This window comes from Macrotis lagotis, chromosome X (genome assembly GCF_037893015.1).
Source record: "Macrotis lagotis isolate mMagLag1 chromosome X, bilby.v1.9.chrom.fasta, whole genome shotgun sequence".
NCBI classification, from domain to species: domain Eukaryota; kingdom Metazoa; phylum Chordata; class Mammalia; order Peramelemorphia; family Peramelidae; genus Macrotis; species Macrotis lagotis.
In genome coordinates, this window is record NC_133666.1 from 330044116 (window position 1) to 330063945 (window position 19830).

General features: G+C 39.5%; 2 protein-coding genes across 11 annotated transcripts in view; one reads left to right on the forward strand and one right to left on the reverse strand.

Annotated features, from left to right (window-relative positions):
* Positions 1-1504, reverse strand: part of BRD9 (bromodomain containing 9) — a 43887-nt gene extending 42383 nt beyond the window's left edge. For 3 of the 10 annotated variants that reach the window (XM_074206776.1, XM_074206779.1, XM_074206778.1), the window contains exon 1: positions 1246-1502. In XM_074206776.1, coding sequence (XP_074062877.1) covers positions 1246-1297 — 52 coding nt within the window. In that variant the 5' untranslated portion in view covers positions 1298-1502. Of the gene's footprint in view, positions 1-1245 lie in introns of all 10 variants that reach the window. The other 7 variants (XM_074206777.1, XM_074206775.1, XM_074206783.1 and 4 more) reach the window with 5 other exon arrangements.
* Positions 1505-1522: 18 nt separating this feature from the next.
* TRIP13 (thyroid hormone receptor interactor 13) overlaps positions 1523-19830 on the forward strand; it is a 446990-nt gene continuing 428682 nt past the window's right edge. Inside the window, exons 1-6 of the mRNA XM_074202010.1 lie at positions 1523-1857; positions 8187-8352; positions 9077-9206; positions 13281-13336; positions 14074-14164; positions 15515-15590. Coding sequence (XP_074058111.1) covers positions 1766-1857; positions 8187-8352; positions 9077-9206; positions 13281-13336; positions 14074-14164; positions 15515-15590 — 611 coding nt within the window. The 5' untranslated portion in view covers positions 1523-1765. The remainder of the gene's footprint in view (positions 1858-8186; positions 8353-9076; positions 9207-13280; positions 13337-14073; positions 14165-15514; positions 15591-19830) is intronic.

Genomic DNA, 19830 nt, shown 5'->3' on the forward strand with positions numbered 1-19830 from the left:
ATGGTGCCAGTAGTACCAGAGCATACTAGTGATGTCCACCAGTACCAGGGTGTACGATGGTGCCAGTAGTACCAGAGCATACTAGTGATGTCCACCAGTACCAGGGTGTACGATGGTGCCAGTAGTACCAGAGCATACTAGTGATGTCCACCAGTACCAGAGTGTACCGATGGTGCCAGTAGTATCAGAGCATACTAGTGACGTCCACCAGTACCAGGGTGTACGATGGTGCCAGTAGTACCAGAGCATACTAGTGACGTCCACCAGTACCAGGGTGTACCGATGGTGCCAGTAGTGCCAGAGTGTACCGATGGTGCCAGTAGTATCAGAGCATACTAGTGATGTCCACCAGTACCAGAGTGTACCGATGGTGCCAGTAGTACCAGAGCATACTAGTGATGTCCACCAGTACCAGGGTGTACGATGGTGCCAGTAGTGCCAGAGTGTACCGATGGTGCCAGTAGTACCAGAGCATACTAGTGATGTCCACCAGTACCAGAGTGTACTGATGGTGCCAGTAGTACCAGAGCATACTAGTGACGTCCACCAGTACCAGGGTGTACCGATGGTGCCAGTAGTGCCAGCGACGTCCAGCAGCATGGACAGTAACACAGCCGGTTAAGGTACAGGGGTATCGGGGACAACAGGCCACTTGAGCAGGACAAGGAAGCCCGCAGGCACGCGCTCCAGCCACTGGCACAAGGGACTAGAATCCAATGCAATGAATATTTATTAAATGCCTACAGTGTGTTGGGCACTGCGCTAAGCAAAAAGGGCCAGGCCAGCCCCTGCCCTCAGGGAGCTTACAATCAGTCATCAATAAGCATTGATGAAGCGCAGAGAACTCACAACCAGAGGCACCCGGGACAAGGCGCCCCCCGGGCCTCAGTTTCCCCATCTGTAAGATGAGGGAGCAGGGGGCGCCCGCCGCCCTCCCCTCTGGGGGGCGCCCGCGGAGGCCGGTTCCGAGGACGGGTGCCGCCTCCCGGCAGGGTCACGTGCCCGGCGAGGGCCGGAAGGAGGCCCCCCAGCCCCGGGGCGGAATCCGGGGGAATCCGGGGGAATCCGGGGCGCCGCGGGCGCGGGGCCGCCCCTCCCGGGGGTTCTGGAATCCCGGGCCCTGTGTCGTCACAGAGCCGGCATTGTGGCGGGCGCGCCGCAGGAACGCGGGGCCGCCCCGACCCCACAAACCCCCCCAGGGCCGCGTCTCCCCCCACTCCCCGCCCGCGGCCCCGGCGCTCTCACCGTTGTACGACGAGCGCCACTCGGTCTTGTGCTTCTTGTGCTTCTTCCCCATGGCGGGGAGGCCGCCGCGGGCGGGGGGCTCAGGCGCCCCCCGCGGCCCCCCGCAGCCCCCGGGAGAGGCAAGGAGAAGGCGGCGGAGCCCCAGCGGCCCGGGCGGCCTTCCTCCCCGCCCCCTCCTCGCGCTCTCGGCCTCTTTTCTCCGCCCCTCGGGCTCCCTCCGCGCCGCGGGGATTGGGAGAGAGGCAGGGAGGGGGGAAAGCCCAGGCTGCGCTGGGCGAGGACCGGAAGTGACCCTCCTCCCGCGGGGTTAGGAGGCGGGCGCGACCCTAGTGGTTCCGGGTCGCGAGGTCGGGCCAGCGCCGGCGGCAGATTCGAGCTGCTTCGGGCGGGCGGCGAGCCTGGTCCGGCTTGGCCCTCGGGACTCGGGACTCGGGCCTCGGGCCCGGCGCGGCGCGGCGCGAGGCGTGACCCGAGCCCGCCCGCGCTGCCCTTCCTGGCTTCGCCCCTCCGAGGCGGCGGGATGGACGAGGCGGTCGGGGACCTGAAGCAGGCGCTCCCGTGCGTGTCGGAGTCGCCCGTGATCAACGTGGAAGTGCATCTGCGCTGCGCCAGGTCAGAGCCCCGGCCGCGGCCCGGCCTCACGTTTCCCATGAAGCTTCTTTTCTTTACGCATCGGTTTTCCTTCCTCACACGTTAATATTTACTAACAATATATTTTTCGCAGAGAAACATGATACATCCGCTAATTTATTTACTTTCGACGTCACCTGTACTTTCTGGTTTTTTCATTTCTAAAAGCGAACGTCTTTTCACATCAGCTTTAATTCCTAACATACTTTTAGCATTAGTAACATAGCTTTTCTGAGCACAATATTACATCGACCGATGTCTTTTCTTACTCTACATAGGCTTAATTTCCTGACAGTCTTTTTTTGCAGAGAATAATAAAACATCAATTAATATCTTTTCTACTAATATATTTCCTAATAAATCTGCAGAGAGCAATAACACATCGACTAATATCTCTTTTTTACATCAGCTTTATTTCCTAATATGGCCTTTTTTGCAGAGAACAATAAAACATCAATAGGCAAAGCCATAGATAGCGGCCCCTTTGCAAACTATGGAGAGAGCGGCATTCTCTTACATCTTCAGAAGCCATGCTTGGACGTTATATTGGTATATTATTTTTGCTTTGTTAAGATTGCAATCTGTTTGAGGGCAGGAACTGCCTTTTACCTCTTTTTATAGTTTCAGCCTTAGAGTGTTTGTGTTCTTAGTAAGCATTTATTGATTGATTGTTAAGATTTATACTGTTATTGTATTGGGAGGCAATAGAGGACCGAGTACAGACCCTGGAATCAGTTTAGTCCTGTTCGGATGCCATCTTTGACAGTGCATTGTGACCTTGGGCAAATCACTCAATCTTCCTTCAGTTTCCTCTTTTGTAAAAGGAGGGGATTGAACTACATCTTCTCTGAGGTCTCTGTAGCTCCACTGCAGTCTTCCTTTTGTTGTAAAGTTTTCTTGGTACTCCTTACTTCCCTTTCTATGCATTCGAGTCTTCCTAAGCTTCCCTGATGCTTGAGGGGGTGGCAATATGCCATCATATTCCCATTCCACAGTTTGTTTAGCCATTCCCCAGTTGATGAACACCAACCTTGTGCCTAGTCCTTCATTCTCCTAAAAACTGTTTCTAAAGATAGCCTTAAACACTCTCTCACTCTCTCTCTCTCTCTCTCTCTCTCTCTCTCTCTCTCTCTCCCCTTTTCTTTCTATCTTTGACCATCTTGGAACACAAGCCTAGCAATGGGATCTCTGTACATTTTAGTCATTATGCAATTAGTGTACTCTAACTGTTTTGTTCTTAGGTTTTTCCTCTCCTTTATGAAGTGATGCCCAGGAGGAAAGCCTCTTTGAGTCATATTTTTCAGTATGACACCTTTGATATATAGCAACTTTTATACTCAAGGGGACAACTCTTGAGATTTCCCAGTTCAGAACTTTTCCTAGCCACTTCTTTTTGTTGTCTTCCCTAGTTAAATGTTGATTAGGGGGAGGGAGAAAGAGGGAACCAGTACTGTGCAACTTTTTGCAAATATTATCCCCTTTAGTATAATACAATGGGGGCACCCTTCATTTACCCTGAGAGTTCAGCCTACTTTGGGCACTTTTTTTTTTTAGGTTTTTGCAAGGCAAATGGGGTTAAGTGGCTTGCCTAAGGCCACAGAGCTAGGTAATTAGTAAGTGTCCAAGTCCAGATTTGAACTCAGGTACTCCTGACTCCAGGGCTGGGGCTCTATCCACTGCGCCACCTAGCCACCCCCTACTCTGGGTACTTTCACAGAAACTACTTAACAGATGATTTTTCATTCATGGCTGATAGGGAGCTGTGGTTTGAATGGTAATTGAAGTATTTGAGTTGGTTAAATGGCCAAACTCGCAGTGGTCAGTAATGCTTCATTGTCATGTCAGTCATGAGATCTTTCTTAGAGTGCCTTAGGGATCTAGCCTTAGATTTTTTTCATTAACTTGGATAAAAGCATACAGGGCACTCATCTCAGATTTCTGGATGACTCAAAGCTAGGAGGGATAGCTAGCAGACTGAAAGGCAGAGTCATGTTCCAAAAAGAGTTCTTAACAAGCATAGAGCTTAATCGAATAAATTGAAATTCAGGAGGAATAAATGTGAAGACTGACTGGAGCACAAGAGATCATCTCCTCAAATATAAAATCAAGACATGGTTAGAACAGTTAACCTGAAAAACATCTTGAGGTTTTAATGAATTGCTAGCTCCATGTGAATTAACAGTGAGTGTGATGTGGTAGCCAAAAAGCTAATGTGACATTGGGCTACATTAAAAGGAAGATATCTTCTAAAAATAAATATGTGATATATGCCCTGCTTTAAAAAAAAAAAGTGGAGTATTATGTTCATTCTGATCATTTCAATATAACATACAATTAATTAGGTAAAGAGCATCCAAAGGAGGATAGCCAGGATGGTGAAGACCTTAGGTATAAGTCTGGAGGATAAGTTGAAGGAACTGGGAATATTTAACCTGGGCAAGAGAAGACTTAACTATATTGAAGGATTTGTAGAGTTTTCCTGTAAAAGAGGGATTCTTTTTGTTCCGTTGGGTGCCAGAGGGCATAAAGAGGAAGACCAATTTGTAGAAGTTGCAGAGATAAATTTAGGCTTGATGTTAGAAAATTGGGAAGATTGGACTTAAATAGTGTGAAGAATTCATTCCATTCAGAGCAATGAGCAGCTAAGTAAATGCAAAGTAATGACAAAACAGAGGGCATCTAGATAGAGCACTGGCCTTGGAATCAGGAGGATGGGAGTTCGAATACAGCCTTTGACACTTACTAGCTGTGTGACCGTGGGCAAGTCACTTAACCCTGATTGCCCTGCATCCCGGGCATCTCCAGTCATCCTGATTCATATCTGGCCACTGGACCTAGATAACTGGAGGAGAAAGTGAGGCACCCCCCTCACTCAAATTCATTTCATGTTGTCATGGCATCACTTTCCTGATGTCATGGTCTTCTTAGAGAATGAAGGACAAACATTATTAACCAGAGAACAACTTTTTTGTTTGTTTAGTCATTTTATCAGTGTTCAACTCTTTTTTGGCAGATATACTGGTGTGGTTTGACATTTTCTGTTCCATTTCATTTGACAAAGGAGGAGCAAACAAGGTTATTGACTTACAAAGTCAATAGTGGGGGGATAGTTTTTCAGTAGCCATTTCTATAAGTTTAAAAGCCTAACAATGTGATATTTGAAACAGTGAAGGAATTGATATAAGATGAATGAAAAGATTAATTAATAAAAGTGAAGATTCACTTGAAGTGAGTTAGAAATTAAATTATTTGTAATTATCAAGGTGTTCAACATTTAGGGTTTAATCCATCTGGCCCAAGAATAAGAACTGAGCATTGGCATTGAAGGCATCAAGTCAAGGGGTCCAGGAAGCATAAAGTAGCAATGAGGATAGCATTGAGCTACTGACCATGTGGACACACGTTATATTATAATGACTGAGGTCACGCAGCTTGTTAGTGGTTAGATTAGGCCAGATCTCCTGGCTTTCAGTTCAGTGCTGTTTCTTCTATATTGTATTCCTTTATTTATGGAATGTGGAATATGGAACTCTAAATTATAAAATTAATTTATATTCTTGAATTTCTTGCCTTTTTGCATTGTGGTTTCTCATACCTCACCAAACCATAACCCTGAATTACTCTTTCCACTCACCTTCCCTGCTTCTCCCTCCTGCTAGAGAAAGTGACAGTGTGCTCACCATTGTTTGTTGATATTGAGGTCTTTGTGAATTGAGGGCTGAACTTGAAGCCAGGCAGGTAAATTACTTATCCTTTTAGTGCTTTAGGTAATGCTTTAAGATTTTAAGTCAGAAAGAAGATGATGACTTGCATTGGAAGAGAGAGAGTCCTCAACTAAAAGTTACATGTACCAAGGAAATCAAAGGCCTAGTAGTCCCTGTCCCTATTCTAACCATAGTTTTTTACTAGATGATGATCCTTTTTATTCTTCCTTTTGTGACCTTATTTTCCATTTCCACCGAGCAAAACTTTTTTTTTCCTCCTTAGGTTTCCTATACTACTCTGTCTCTATTCCTCCTTGGTGCAGAAGGGTCCTGCTTTTGCCATGTGCTCTGAGTTCCTTTGTCTTTGTTTCATAATTCAGATGAACTACATGATCTCCCATTTTCCTTTCCTTGCTATAACATTCCCTTTATTGTACTCTTGATCTCATACCTTCCTCTCTTTTAGGAGCTTGCTTCTCTTGATCATGTCCTCCCACCTCTGTCTCTTTATGCACAGATGTCCTTCATCTGTTAAAAACCTTCACTTGGCCTTCATTCCCTCATGCTAGTATTCTATTTCTCACTTTTTTCCCCCAGCCCAATTCTTAGAGAAGTTCATTCTCTACTTTTCTCCATTTTTTTCACCTCACTTCAAAGCTTTTTCTACACATGCGCACACGCACAAACACACACACACACACACACACACACACAATCTTCTAAACTTTATCAAGGTGTTCAACATTTAGGGTTTAATCCATCTGGCCCAACTAAAAAATGCTCTTCGAGGTTACTAGTGACCCCTTCTCAGTCATCATTTTGATTTCTCTAGTTTTAACACTTTCCTCTTAGATATTCTTTACTGCTTGTCTTCTGTAATTCTTGTTTATAAGACATTTTTTAACTTTTCTTGTTTGTGGCTGGTTCACTCATTTGATTGACATCATATAGTGCTCTACAGAGGCCTGTATTCTTTCTTCCTCTGCCTGTTTGACTATTCATTTTCAGTTTTTTTACTGGTTCATCATTCTTCTCTTGCCCCCTAAGGATGAATATCCCCTAACCTCTGTCCTTGTCCTTTTCTCTCAAGATTTTTTAATTTGTGATTGTAAATTAATGCATCTTGTAACCATCTTTTTGCCTTTTGACTCCCAAATCTACATTTCCAGCCAGAATTTCTCTTCTAAAATCCCATCCTAGGGTCAATTAAGTGGTGCAAAGGATAGAGCTCCAGCTCTGGAGTTAGGAGAATCTGAGTTCAAATCCAGACTCAGACACTTAATACTTACTTAGCTGTTTGACCCTAGGCAAGTCATTTAACTCCATTGCCTTACAACCCCCCCAAAAAAACTAAAAATTAAAAAAAAATCCTGTGTCACCAGATGTATGCTGAATGAAATGTACTGACTCTTCATCTTTATCTTTAGAATTCCTAGATCCCTACCTTCCTTCAAGTTTCAGCTCAGGGGCTATCTCCAACATGATACCTTCCCTGATTGCTTATGATTGTTAGTATAATCTCCTTCCTCAATTATCTTGTATTTACTTACCTATACATATTGTTCCCCATAGTAAAATTTAAATTTCTTAATGGAAGGAAAGGTTTGTTTTTCATTTTTGTATGCTAACCACTTGTCATAGTGCTTTTGTAGAGTAGGCATTCATCAGTCTTTGTGAAATGGATTTCTCAAATTGAGCAAATAGAGTGTTGAAGAGTAAGCCTTAAATAAATGTTATCTGAGTAGTGGTTGAAGAAAATTAAGATGCTTAGCCCAGGGAAGAAGAAAATATGGGAAGAGTGGGGAAGGGGTGTGGGGGGGATGCAAGATATCTGACTTTGAATAGTTAAAGGGATTTAATTAATAAGAGTTTTGACTTGCTCTGTTTGACCCCAAAAGACAAAACCAGAAGCAATAAGTTACAGAGACATGTTTGAGCTTTGTATCAGGAAAAACTTGCTAACCTTTTAGACTCTTCCAAATTGGATTGTCTTCCTTCAGTAGAGTGTGGATTTCCTTTCATTATACAGCTTAAAACAAAAACTAGATGACCATTATTTATTGGCTTGCAGGGGGAATTCTGTTTTTAGGTGTTAGACTAAATAACTTCTGATATTCTATTAATTATATCTTCTTTCTGTGTTTTAGGTAAACTATTCTCAGAACAAAGCAAAAACTTTTTAACTGAAGTATTTTCAAGTCTTGCTGAGAATAAATAATATTATGTTCCTTACTCAGGCTAATTGAATTCTATAGTTGACTTTGGAAATAGAAAGAATACCATTCATTGCCATTGGATATTTATTGAGCATTCATACTATGTCAGGTACTTTCAAAACTTGCTGAAGGTGATTTTTGACCTCTGGGTATTTAATTAATTCTTTTGAGTATTCTATACATCAATTTGTTTTATGTAATTTAATTTTATGAAAAGTTAATTAACCATAAACTTTATTTCCATAATGAGCTACTATTTCAGCAAGTTGAAGCAATCAGAATGTCAGCATTACAATTTAAAGGATAGTTTCCTAACCATTTGCTAGTAGAAAAATATAAATTTGAATTCACGGCATTTTTTTTTTTGTCTGTGTGTATGTGTGTTTAATAGTACTGCAAAAAAAGAAGAAATAAAACTGAGTGTTGTAAAGCTACTAAACAGACATAACATCGTGTTTGGAGATTACACATGGACTGAGTTTGATGATGGTTTTCTGTCCAGAAATGTGCAGTCTGTATCTATTGTTGATACTGAGTTAAAAGTAAAAGAACGACAGGTACCTATATAATTCGTGATATTTAACTCTTTGGTCATTAGTACAGTAAATCCTAATTCTTGTGTATAAGACATTTTTGAACTTGTTTGTGGCTGGTTCACTCATTTGATTGGCATCATGCAGTGCTCTACAGAGGCATGTGCCAGGAACCTGATACTGAGGTATTTGCTGTTTAATTTCCTCTATCATAGATATATATATATATATATATATATATATATATATATATATATATATATATATATATATACACATACATACATACATATATATATGTATATATATATACATATATATATATATATTACACTATTCCTATGAATTGTGACAGCAGTGGGGGTGGGGGAGGTGTTGGATTAACATAAATCCATTACACCTATTAGGAAAAAGGAACTGACCCACATAACTTACAATTCCATTAATATTTTCATATATGGGTTATATCACACATTGTATAAATATTAAAAAATTAATTTTTATTGTTTTTGTATAATAAAACTGGGCAAAATATTGAATTTCCTTTCCCTTTTAGCGTATTGCAGCATTATTAATTATACTACCTAGAATGCAGCTCACTTTGAGCTTTAACCATGAACCCAATTTGAAACATCATTACAAATATTTTAATCATATTTTATCCTTTATATTTACATCTTATTTTGATACCATAATGCAATTGAAATATGAGTATTGCTACACCTAGTATTTTTCTTTTTCTTCATAGCCAATTGACTTAAGCAAGTGTACTCTTGCCCTTCATGTCTTCCAACTAAATGAAGAAGGACCCAGCAGTGAAAATTTGGAAGAAGAATCAGAAAATATAATTGCAGCAAATCATTGGGTGCTGCCTGCAGGTATAATGTGTTATATTGTCATAGGAGGATTTGATAGTTTCCTATGAAGAACTCATGACTCTGACCCCTTAATGCAATTGTAAAAGAAAACACAGATTTATCAGTCATTACAACACAAAAGAAAGTGAGAGATAGGCTAAGAATCTTTAAAGACCATTTGGTTTTGGGTACAGCAGTTTAATCAAGCAGGCCAACTAGGTGACGCAGTGGATAAAGCCCTGACCTCGGAGTCAGTCAGGAGGATGGGAGTTTGAATATAGCCTCAAATACCTGCCACTTACTAGCTGTGTGACTTTGAGTAAGTCACTTAACGCATCCAGGGTTATCTCCAGTTGTCCTGATTCATATCTGGCCACTGGACTCAGTTTAATCAAGCAGGCCAACTAGGTGACGCAGTGGATAAAGCCCTGACCTCGGAGTCAGTCAGGAGGATGGGAGTTTGAATATAGCCTCAAATACCTGCCACTTACTAGCTGTGTGACTTTGAGTAAGTCACTTAACGCATCCAGGGTTATCTCCAGTTGTCCTGATTCATATCTGGCCACTGGACTCAGATGACTCTGGAGGAGAAAGTGAAACTGGAAACAGCACAGCACCCCTCAAAAATCGAGTTCATATGCTTGTCATGATATATCACCTCCCTAATATCATGGTTGTTTTTGAGAATGAAGGTCAAACATCATTAGAGTTTAGAGACCATAAGGTTAAGAGCAAGTTAAAGTTAATCAACTTAAATGATCATAAGATTTTAAAATACTTTAAAGGTAAAGACCAAAAGATTGATAGTTAAAGCTCTTTAATGGCCATGTGGCTTTTTTAGCAAAGCAATCAACTCGAGCATTAGAAATCAGAGAGTTAAGGGCAATAAGAGAATGAGAAATGCTCCAGATCTTCCTTATATACTCCCTCAGGATCCATGGGAGGTGTGGTGTTTTGGGAATGTTCCAAGTCTTGTATTGGATAGCTTGTTATAGGAGGTATGTTTAATATGACAAACTATCACACATGCGTAATCTAGCATCTAATGACCAGCTAATGAGCACATGGCCAGGGTCAAAGTAGAGATCAAGTAAAGAAAAAGATTACAAAATTTGTTTCCAGACAATATTCCTCTTAAGCCCATAATTCCCTACATCAGTATGACTATCTGAAGTATATTTTAATGAAATGATTGTCAAAATGACAGAATTTGAGTGTCATAGAGGTAGGTATACTCTGTAGGAACATTTTCCCTCTTTTTATATCACATAATCTATCTAAATGTATGATTATGGAAATTATTATCAGGTTCTTGGTATAGATGCACATTTCCCTGAATACCTCTCTATAATATTGTTGGAGGGGGAAACCATGAGCATATCATTTCATTCATTTAGCAAACATTTATTGATTTCACCTATCCTACCATGGACTCCTCTGTTGTTCCCTATCCATCCTATTCATTTAAAATATAATTTTTCTTTTAAAAACTTTATTGTATGCAAAGTTAATGAGTTATACTTCTGTGTAAAAATAAGATATAATTTATATTTTAGAAATGTTTTATTAAATTTCTAATTGTGAGTAAATGTTGATGTTACTCCTAACAAAAATTGAACCTTTCCATACAAAAATGTATATTTTAAAATATAATTGTCTTGTACAAATTGAAAAGAGAAAAAAATTGCAAATTATGGAATCTTAGACCTGAATTGGATTCACTAAGGTCTTCTAGGTGATAATATCCATCTGGAGGAGAAATGATAAATTTGGATTTAGAAAACTTGAATTTGACCTCTCTGAGAAAATATATGAAATATGTTGTATGGTTATTATCTCCATTTTGTAAAAGGGTAAACTGAGGCTATACAACTATTAATTGAAAAAACAGGGATTGGAATCTAGTAATAAAACCAGAGACCCCAGGTGTCTTTATCCAAAGAAATACAACATGTTTAACAAGCAAGGTGAACCAGAGAGTCTGACAAAAGGAGGAAAATGTGACCTCAAAGGTATCATTGAGATTTAGTAGAATGATACCCTTGATTGGTTCTGGCACTTAATAATAACAACAACAATAATTGGTTCTGGCTCTATATTTTTTTTGGGGGGGGGGGTTGTTTGGTTTTTTTTTTTTAGGTTTTTTTGCAAGGCAACAGGGTTAAGTGGCTTGCCCAAGGCCACCAGCTAGGTAATTATTAAGTGTCTGAGGCTGGATTTGAACTCAGTTACTCCTGACTCCAGGGCGGGTGCTCTATCCATTGCGCCACCTATTTGGTTAAGAAGATCACAACACCAGGGAGGTGATGCCATAACAAGCAGATGAATTGGATTTTGAGTGAGGAGATGCTGTGCTATGTCACCAGCTTCTATTTCTCCCTCAGAGCCGTCTGGATCCAGTGGCCAGTATGAATCGGGACAACTGGAGATAACTTTGAATATGAGACAGTCGGGGGTTAAGTGACTTACCCAAGGTCACCTAGCTATTAAGTGGCAAGTGTCTGAGGGTACATTGGAGCTCCTGTTCTGTTGACTCCAAGTCAGTGTTCTGTCCACTGTGTCACCTAGCTGTCTCTGGCACTTCATAGCTTTTCCACTTGGTAGAAAGCATTTGTGTGATAATGAATTGGGGCAGAAAAAGAAGCTATATTATTGGTGGATGAACAAGTGAACAGATTACTTAAACAGCAAGGAAATAGATGCAGTGTTTGGAAAATAATTCACAAGCCTGACTCAAGGGCATACTGTAGAAGGAATGGGAGATTTTGTTATCTCTCCATTCATTAGAACTCTCTTTGCCAAAAGCAGAGTGACTAATAATTTCTTGACTTGTTTTAAAGATAATTTCTTCCTTCAAAAGACAGAGGAATCCACAGAGTGAATTTCTAATCTGGATTTGATTTTTGTTATCAGGGAGGAAATGTTTGCTTGGGTAGGAATGATTGAAATATTATGGGAAGTAACAATTCCATCTTGGAATTTATGTTATGAAGAGGAAAACTGGCATGTATCCCAGATTTTGAAAGAGCAAATTTCAAACACTTTGAAGGAAAGATAGGGAGGATTCTACTGATACAATAACCTACAGAAGTTAATTCACAAAGGATAGGAAACTCAAGATTCTGAAGACACTAAGGAAAACAGTTCTGATGATGAAAAGATGAACCTGTCCAAAGATATTGAGTGGATGTACAGGAAAGATACAGAAGGAATTAACCAACCATTTTAAGTTTTAAAAAGATAACTGAAAAAAGTTTTAATTAAGGGTAAGTAATAGAGAATGACTTCAATATCATGACATGTATTTATCAAGAGTGCTGAAAATCAAAATGGCATAAAACTGATGAGAAAAGCTAAGGTTCACAAAACTTTAAAAAAATTAAAGCAATTTTGGGAAAAGGAGGAGGATCACAAAAGTGATGGTTCTGCTACCTGAGGTAGATAGGGCAATGGTTAAAGGAATAAGACTTGCTGTTCTTGACTCCAGAGTACAGAACTAAGAGACAAAATTCAGGTTTGACGTTTAAAAAAATAAGCAAAACTTCTTAATAATTAAAGCCATCCTGGAGTAGAATGTTGTCTGGAGGTGTAATGAATTTTCCTTCTCTAGAGGTTTTCAAATAAAAACTGAATAAACAAATAGTAGGAGTACCAACTTTAAGATTCTGTAATTTGTTGATTGTTTGATTTCATTATGGTTCTCTTTCTAATACTGAACCAAGTGTTTTGATCTGTTTTTGAGCATATGGCTTGCCAATACTACCTGCATGACCTTGGACAACTTGTATCTATGCCTTATTTTACTTATTAGCAAAACTGTATGTTCATGAGGCAGCTAGATGGCACAGTGGATAGAGTTCCAGCCCTGGAGTCAGGAGGACCTAAGTTCAAATGTGGTCTCAGACACTTAATAATTGACTGGCTGAGTGACCTTGGGCAAGTCATTTAACCCCATCGCCTTAAATAAAAATAAAAACTTTAAAAACTGAAAAGCTATGATACTATATGGTGTTTATTTTTTTAATCCTTTAAAATCCTATGATTCTAGGTATAAATTGTTTTTCTAGATTACATGTCAAAATTGTTATCTTACAGTTGAATTTCATGGTCTTTGGGAGAGCCTTGTATATGATGTTGAAGTTAAATCACATGTAAGTGAAAAATGCTTTTTTATATGAAAGTATAATTTATTTTATAATAATTCTTTCTTTGGGCCCCAGGCCTAGTAAGTGCCACTTGGGATGTTTTAGACAGTTTATAACTACTCGATCCATGACTTGTATCTCTAGGATTCATAGAATTGGCCTCAAGGGTGGGAAGAGGGCAGAAGTGAGGATAGGATGTGAAGCCAGCAGCTATTCATAGATATTCTTACTATCGTTCAATATTGGTGATGTCAAAGTAAGCCAACAGGAGCAAGCTAGTAGGATTTATGGCTTCTCTTAGTCAGAAAATCCATGCTGAGCCATAACTTGGATAAGTTAGTAGATTTGTTTGAATTAAGCATAGCATATATTTATTTCATCTCACAACTTAATTGTACTACTTGATAACTTGGTAAAATAGTTTTTCTAGTATGCTGTTTTTTAAAAAGTAAAACTCATTATTTTGTACTTTTAAAAATTAGTAAGTTTTTATTTTCTTATATTTAAAAATCACATTTTCTAAAATAAAGTGATATGAATATGGCCTTGTGGAGATGATACATTTCAGTGCCTAAGCAATGTTTAACATATTTAACAAATATTTATACAAGGCAGTGATTTTTAGAACTTTTATTTTGTCCTGTTTGCTTCTGATGATTTTCATTTTCGTTTGGAAGGTAGCCAAATTCTTATCAGCAGCTCCCATGTTTACTTGTGCCTTTTTTTTTTCTCTCCTGAACCAGTTGCTTGACTATGTGACGACAACCTTATTATTTTCTGACAGAAATGTTGATAGCAACCTAATAGCCTGGAACAGAGTTGTTTTGCTTCATGGTAAAGAATGTTTTATTTTTGCATTTTATGAAAAGTAAAATAAAAGTTAAGGTATTGTTTATGCTTTTGTACTTATGTGAGAGAGTATTTGTTTTTTTCATTTCGGAAAGAGACAAAATTATGTTTTCCCTCAATTCGTTTTACCTTCCACAATCACACATCTCTTTACTCTCCCAGTGAAGATGTCTTCTTGGAGGACATCTCCAGGGATATTTATCTGGGCATTGGAAATGTGGAAATAAAATTCAAAGAAAAGTCAGGGCTTGAGGTAAAGATTTAAGATTCATCACAACAGAGTTGGTGGTGATGTCAAAGCCAGTGCCCCTACTCAGAACAGAAGTAAGCAGAAGGATAGAGATGAAGTGGTGAGAGAAATCACCAACAGCATGAAGAAATTTTAAGAGTATGGCCAACAGACAGGATTCACAGTGCTCAAAGATTTGAACCGAGATAAGGACAAGTAGGAAGTAATTGACTTTCAGAATGCTTTGAGATTTACAAAACACTTTATAATAATTATCTCAGTATCATTATATACTCATTTTACACACACACACCCAGACACACACACACACACACTCTGCAGTTTATTCTCCAGGTAGTAGTCACCACATTTTTTTCTAGGGTTGTTTTGGGGTTTTTTTTTTTTGCTACCACAAAAATAATGCATTTGTGAATATTTTGTTAATTTTCAAACTTCTGTTTTTGACCTACGTGGAATATGTACCTGGTGGTGGAATTGCTGGGACAGAAGGTATTAATACATTTGGTTACCTTTTTTGTACAATTCAAAAGTCTTCCAGAGTAACTGTACTAATTCATATCTTCACCATCATGTGTCTGACTTCTCATGATCCTACTTATATTTATTTAGAATAAGAGAAATTTACATTAAATTCTGATGCAGTTTGTATCAGGGTTGACTCTAGCTGAGATTTTGAAGGAGTATACCTGAGAAGGACAAACTCTTCTGGGTCCCAGTGCGATGGAAGGACTTCCTATCTAGGATAGACATGCAGTATATCTGTTTGATAGACCAGCCGGGTGTAAGCACTAGAAAGTTGGCCAGCAAGTGATACATTTGTATGCACATACCAGCTCACAAAGCCATCTACTAAGAAATGAAAGGGTTGCAATTCGCATTAATGGAGTTATACCTATAGTGTTGCGATGAAAAGAATGCCTTCTCTGAAGCTTGAGCTATGGGACTTTTAAGTTGTGAATCTTACACACTACCAATTGTTATATTTCTAATAGGTTGCCTCTGCATTTTATTTTTTTATACCATTGTTGTGTAGTCTTAATCTTGTACCTAATATCAAACTCATTTGGATTAATTTATTTTTATAGGTCCTCCTGGAACTGGGAAAACATCTTTATGTAAAGCATTAGCACAGAAATTGACAATTAGGCTTTCATGCAGGTAATTTTGGGGAGGAAGAAGAGAGTAGTAGAAATGAAATTATCTGACATAAATGTTTTAATTTTTAAGATTATAATTTAACCTTTTATGTGATTCCATGAATGCCCTTTGTTGCTATAACTTGACCTGGATTAGTAAAATTTATTTTTTGTAATGATATTAATTTAAAATACTTTCAATTAAATTTGAAAATTGCTTTGTTTAACTATGTTTATAGATTCATAATATTGGAATGGAAAGGTATCTTAGAAATTATCTAGTTCAGCTCCTTCATTTAATAGATGAAAAAACTGAGACTAGCAAGGTTATGTAATTTACCCAAGATCATGTAATGAGTCAGAACAGGAGGACTGAATCTTGACCACAGTCCTTTCCGCAGTGCCACAACTACCTCCTTAGTTATTTGGAACTTGGAATGATGTTATAAATGTAGAATGCTTAGGTATGAATGTATGCCATTAAATTTTACTATAACTTTTTTTTTTTTAGGTTTTTGCAAGGCAAATGGGGTTAAGTGGCTTGCCCAAGGCCACACAGCTAGGTAATTATTAAGTGTCTGAGACCGGATTTGAACCCAGGTACTCCTGACTCCAAGGCTGGTGCGTTATCCACTACGCTACCTAGCCGCCCCCAAAATTTTACTATGACTCTTAATGAGGATATTGGAGTTGATGATCTTTGAGATCCACATTCCACAATTAATGCCCACATTCCACAAGCAACAAAGTTGAAGGGATGAGCAGACGTGGATGGGGGTTAATGAGTGGTTTGAGGAGGGATCAGCTATACTGACAATGCCTTCATCACCACCCCAATGCCTAAAAGACAAACTTCGCTCAGTGGAATTTTGGCTGGCAAGATTTTGTTAGTTTTACCAATGGTAAAGGTCATATGGTAGTCCTCACAAGCCAACCCCCAAGAAAGCCAAAGGAAAGAAGGGAGGACTATTTCTGGAGAGGGGGCAGAATGGGACTGGCAGAGTTGGAAGAGCATCTGAGAGCATCTTAGAAGTCACTGGGGAGAGGGGATCAAGCAGCTGGGCAAGGCAATAAACTAAAAGCTTTCAGATTCCCATAACCCAAAGGGCCTCAGGTGGCTAAGCTTCCCACTTCTCTGGAAGGGTCCCAGGAAGCCTCCAGGAGGAAGGGTGAAACTCCTACACTGTCTGAATTTCATTAATTAATGATGATTAATTTAAATGAACAAGAACTAGAGAATGCTGGGCCTGGAGTCAGGAAGACCTCAGACACTTACTAGCTGTGTGAACCTGGTCAAATCACTTAACCTTGTTTGCCTCAGTTTCCTCATCTGTAAAATGAGCATAAGGAAATTGCAAACCTCTTCAATATCATTGCCAAAAGTCCCAAATGGGGTCTTGAAAAGTCAGATTGGAATGAAAAATGACTGAACAAAACCAACTGAAATTAATAGGGAAAAAAGAGAGATTAAAGTCCAAAAACTCAGTAAGGAAATGGCAGAACTGGGACTCAGATGAAGTCAGACATCTCATACATTTCATGCTTTAAAGAAACTGTATGGAATAAAAGGAAAAGTATTGGATTTGAAGTCAGAACACCAGGTTTAAAGTTCCTGCTCTAATACTTGCTTCCTTTTCAGTCTTGGACAACTTGTTTCCCTCCCACTCTGGACCTCAGTTTTTCTATATGTAAAATAAGAGAACTGGGCTCCATGACTTCTATGCTCAAGTTCAAAAGTCTAAGATACTTTTCCATTATACTTTCCTGCTTCAACCTTATCTTTATGAAGTATTTAGAATATTATAATCATCCTCATTTCATAGATAAAAGCATCGAATTCTCAGATATAAATTGCTGGGGTGGGACAGCTAGATGGCACGGTGCATAAAGCACTGGCAAGGGAGTCAGGAGGACAGGAGTTCGAATCCATCCTTAGACACTTCCTAGCTGTGTGACCTTGGACAAGTCACTTAACCCTGATTGCCTCACATCCTGGGTCATCTCTAGTTGTCCTGATCCATATTTGGCCACTGTCATGGTATTACCTCCCTGATGTCATAGTCTTCTTCGAGAGTAAAGGACAAACATTATTATTATTATTATTATTATTATTATTATTATTATTATTATTATTATTATTATTATTATTATTATAGATTGCCTACAAACCCAAATCTTCTGACTCCAAACCTAATATTTGTGGGAGCCACAAAAGACCTGGGTACTGTTAGCTTAATCAAATCACTTAGAGGTGAAGTAACAACCAGATGAGCTGGGTAGAAACTGTTCATAATTTAATGCTAATTGTCTTATCCTTAATTCTATATCTGAATTGATCTTCTCTTTGTAAGTCAGTGTATTTGTTTGAACTCAATATGTCTCAGATAGGGTAAGGGAGGGGAATATGGGGCCTGATGATAGTATCAGTAGCAGAAATCTGAGGAAACCTAATAAAACATTTTTTGTTTTCATTCAGTTGTTTGAGTCACGTCCAACTCTTTGTGACTCCTATTTGGGGATTTCTTGGCAAAGACTTTAGAGTGGTTTACCATTTCTTTCTCTGACTCATTTTACAGATTAGAAAACTGAGGCAAATAGGATTAAGTGACTTGACTAGGGTCACACAGCTACTTGAGTGTCTGAGGCTGGATTTGAACTCAGGAAGATAAATCTTGACTCCAGGCCCAGCTCTCCAGGCCCAACAAAGTGTCACCTAACTGCCTCAGTTGCAATCTTTGAACTTCTAAGTTGCTGAGTCACAAATTTGACTACGACACCAAAAAAATAACTGGGGCTCAGAGCCTTGAGCCAGAGGAATAGTTTAATAGCAAGAGCATTGTCATGTTGTCAGTGGTCATGTAGGGCAAGTCATTGAACTGTCTTGGTCCTTCATTTTCTCAGTTAAAAATGAGAGAGTGGGGGGTCGGACTAGATTGTTAAGGTCCCTTCTACTTGAGCTCTGTGATCCTGTGATGGCTGAAGCTTAGAAATCAGACAACAGAAAACCTAAAGGTGCTCAAGGTAAGATTCCCTCAAGCCTTCTTCCAAGAGGAAGAACCCGAGATCATCAAGGTTTTAAGCTTGGGGCTAGATTCTTCATTGGGGCAGCTCACAGCATTGAGTAGAGACATTTGGGAGATCCAGATAGGCAATTTTGCAAAACGTTTTATCCAACTTGCTCCTTGTCTTCCCATCATTACAGATCTATAACTGGGACAGAAGCTTAGAGGCTGTTTAGCACAACCCCCTTCATTTTACAGATGAGGAAATTGAGGGTGTTTAGTGATTCTTCCCACTGGACTGACTGTATCACATTTCTCAGCCCCAGCTGGGCTGCCACATGGACTCCATGCCCATCACCTTACTCCCCATAGGAATTTTCCTTTGATCCTGAGAGCTGAACTAGCATTGAGGCAGTTTTGAAAATTACCTCTCCTGAATGTTGATGCACAATGGAAACTTGGAAACTTCACTATGAACACACTTCTTGTGGGTCATGGAAATAAATGCCTTGATGTCAGCAGGAGTGAGATTTTATGACATTAAAAAATATGCCTACAACAAGGCTGGATAGGCTTCTAGGGGCCATGTCATGGAAGATGTAGTCCTAGTGACTACGTCTGGGAGTTTCATGACTTTGTTTTTGGCCAGATGTGACTTGCACTCTGAGAAGACAAGGAATTCCCTTATTGATTCTTGAGATAGGAGAGAGGATGACTTAGTGGATGGACAACGGGGAATGTCACCCCATCGTCATCCTTCACAGGATGATTAATTTTTTGAGCCCCAACAGCTCTTAAAGATCCTTTACTAAAGCATGGAAGGATTATAATCTACATTAGTGGAGGTAAGCCCAAACCTATCAAGTCACTGCTTCTTGAAGTATGGAGTATAATAGGATTATAGAAACTATCAATAAAAAGAACAGACAGATGTTAGGGATCTTATATGTTTAAGTTAATATAGGGTGAATTCTTGAATGTGGAGATGTCAGCTTCTAGTGGTAACTCCCAGGTAACCTTCTCTCTACCCCACCTACCTGTCTTAGTTTATATAATACAACACAGTTATTCCTCCTTCTAATGGAAACCAGAGGGAAATGGGTACTGCTTTAAGGAGGGGGAAAGTGATTTATGTGTTGCACACTGAAGAATAACACAGACCTAACATCTAAGCAGGGTCTTGAAATATAATATCACATCTACTTTTCCAAACGAGTTAGTTCAACTTTTTGGCTGTGTACTTTGTAGTTAAAGCAGAGATGT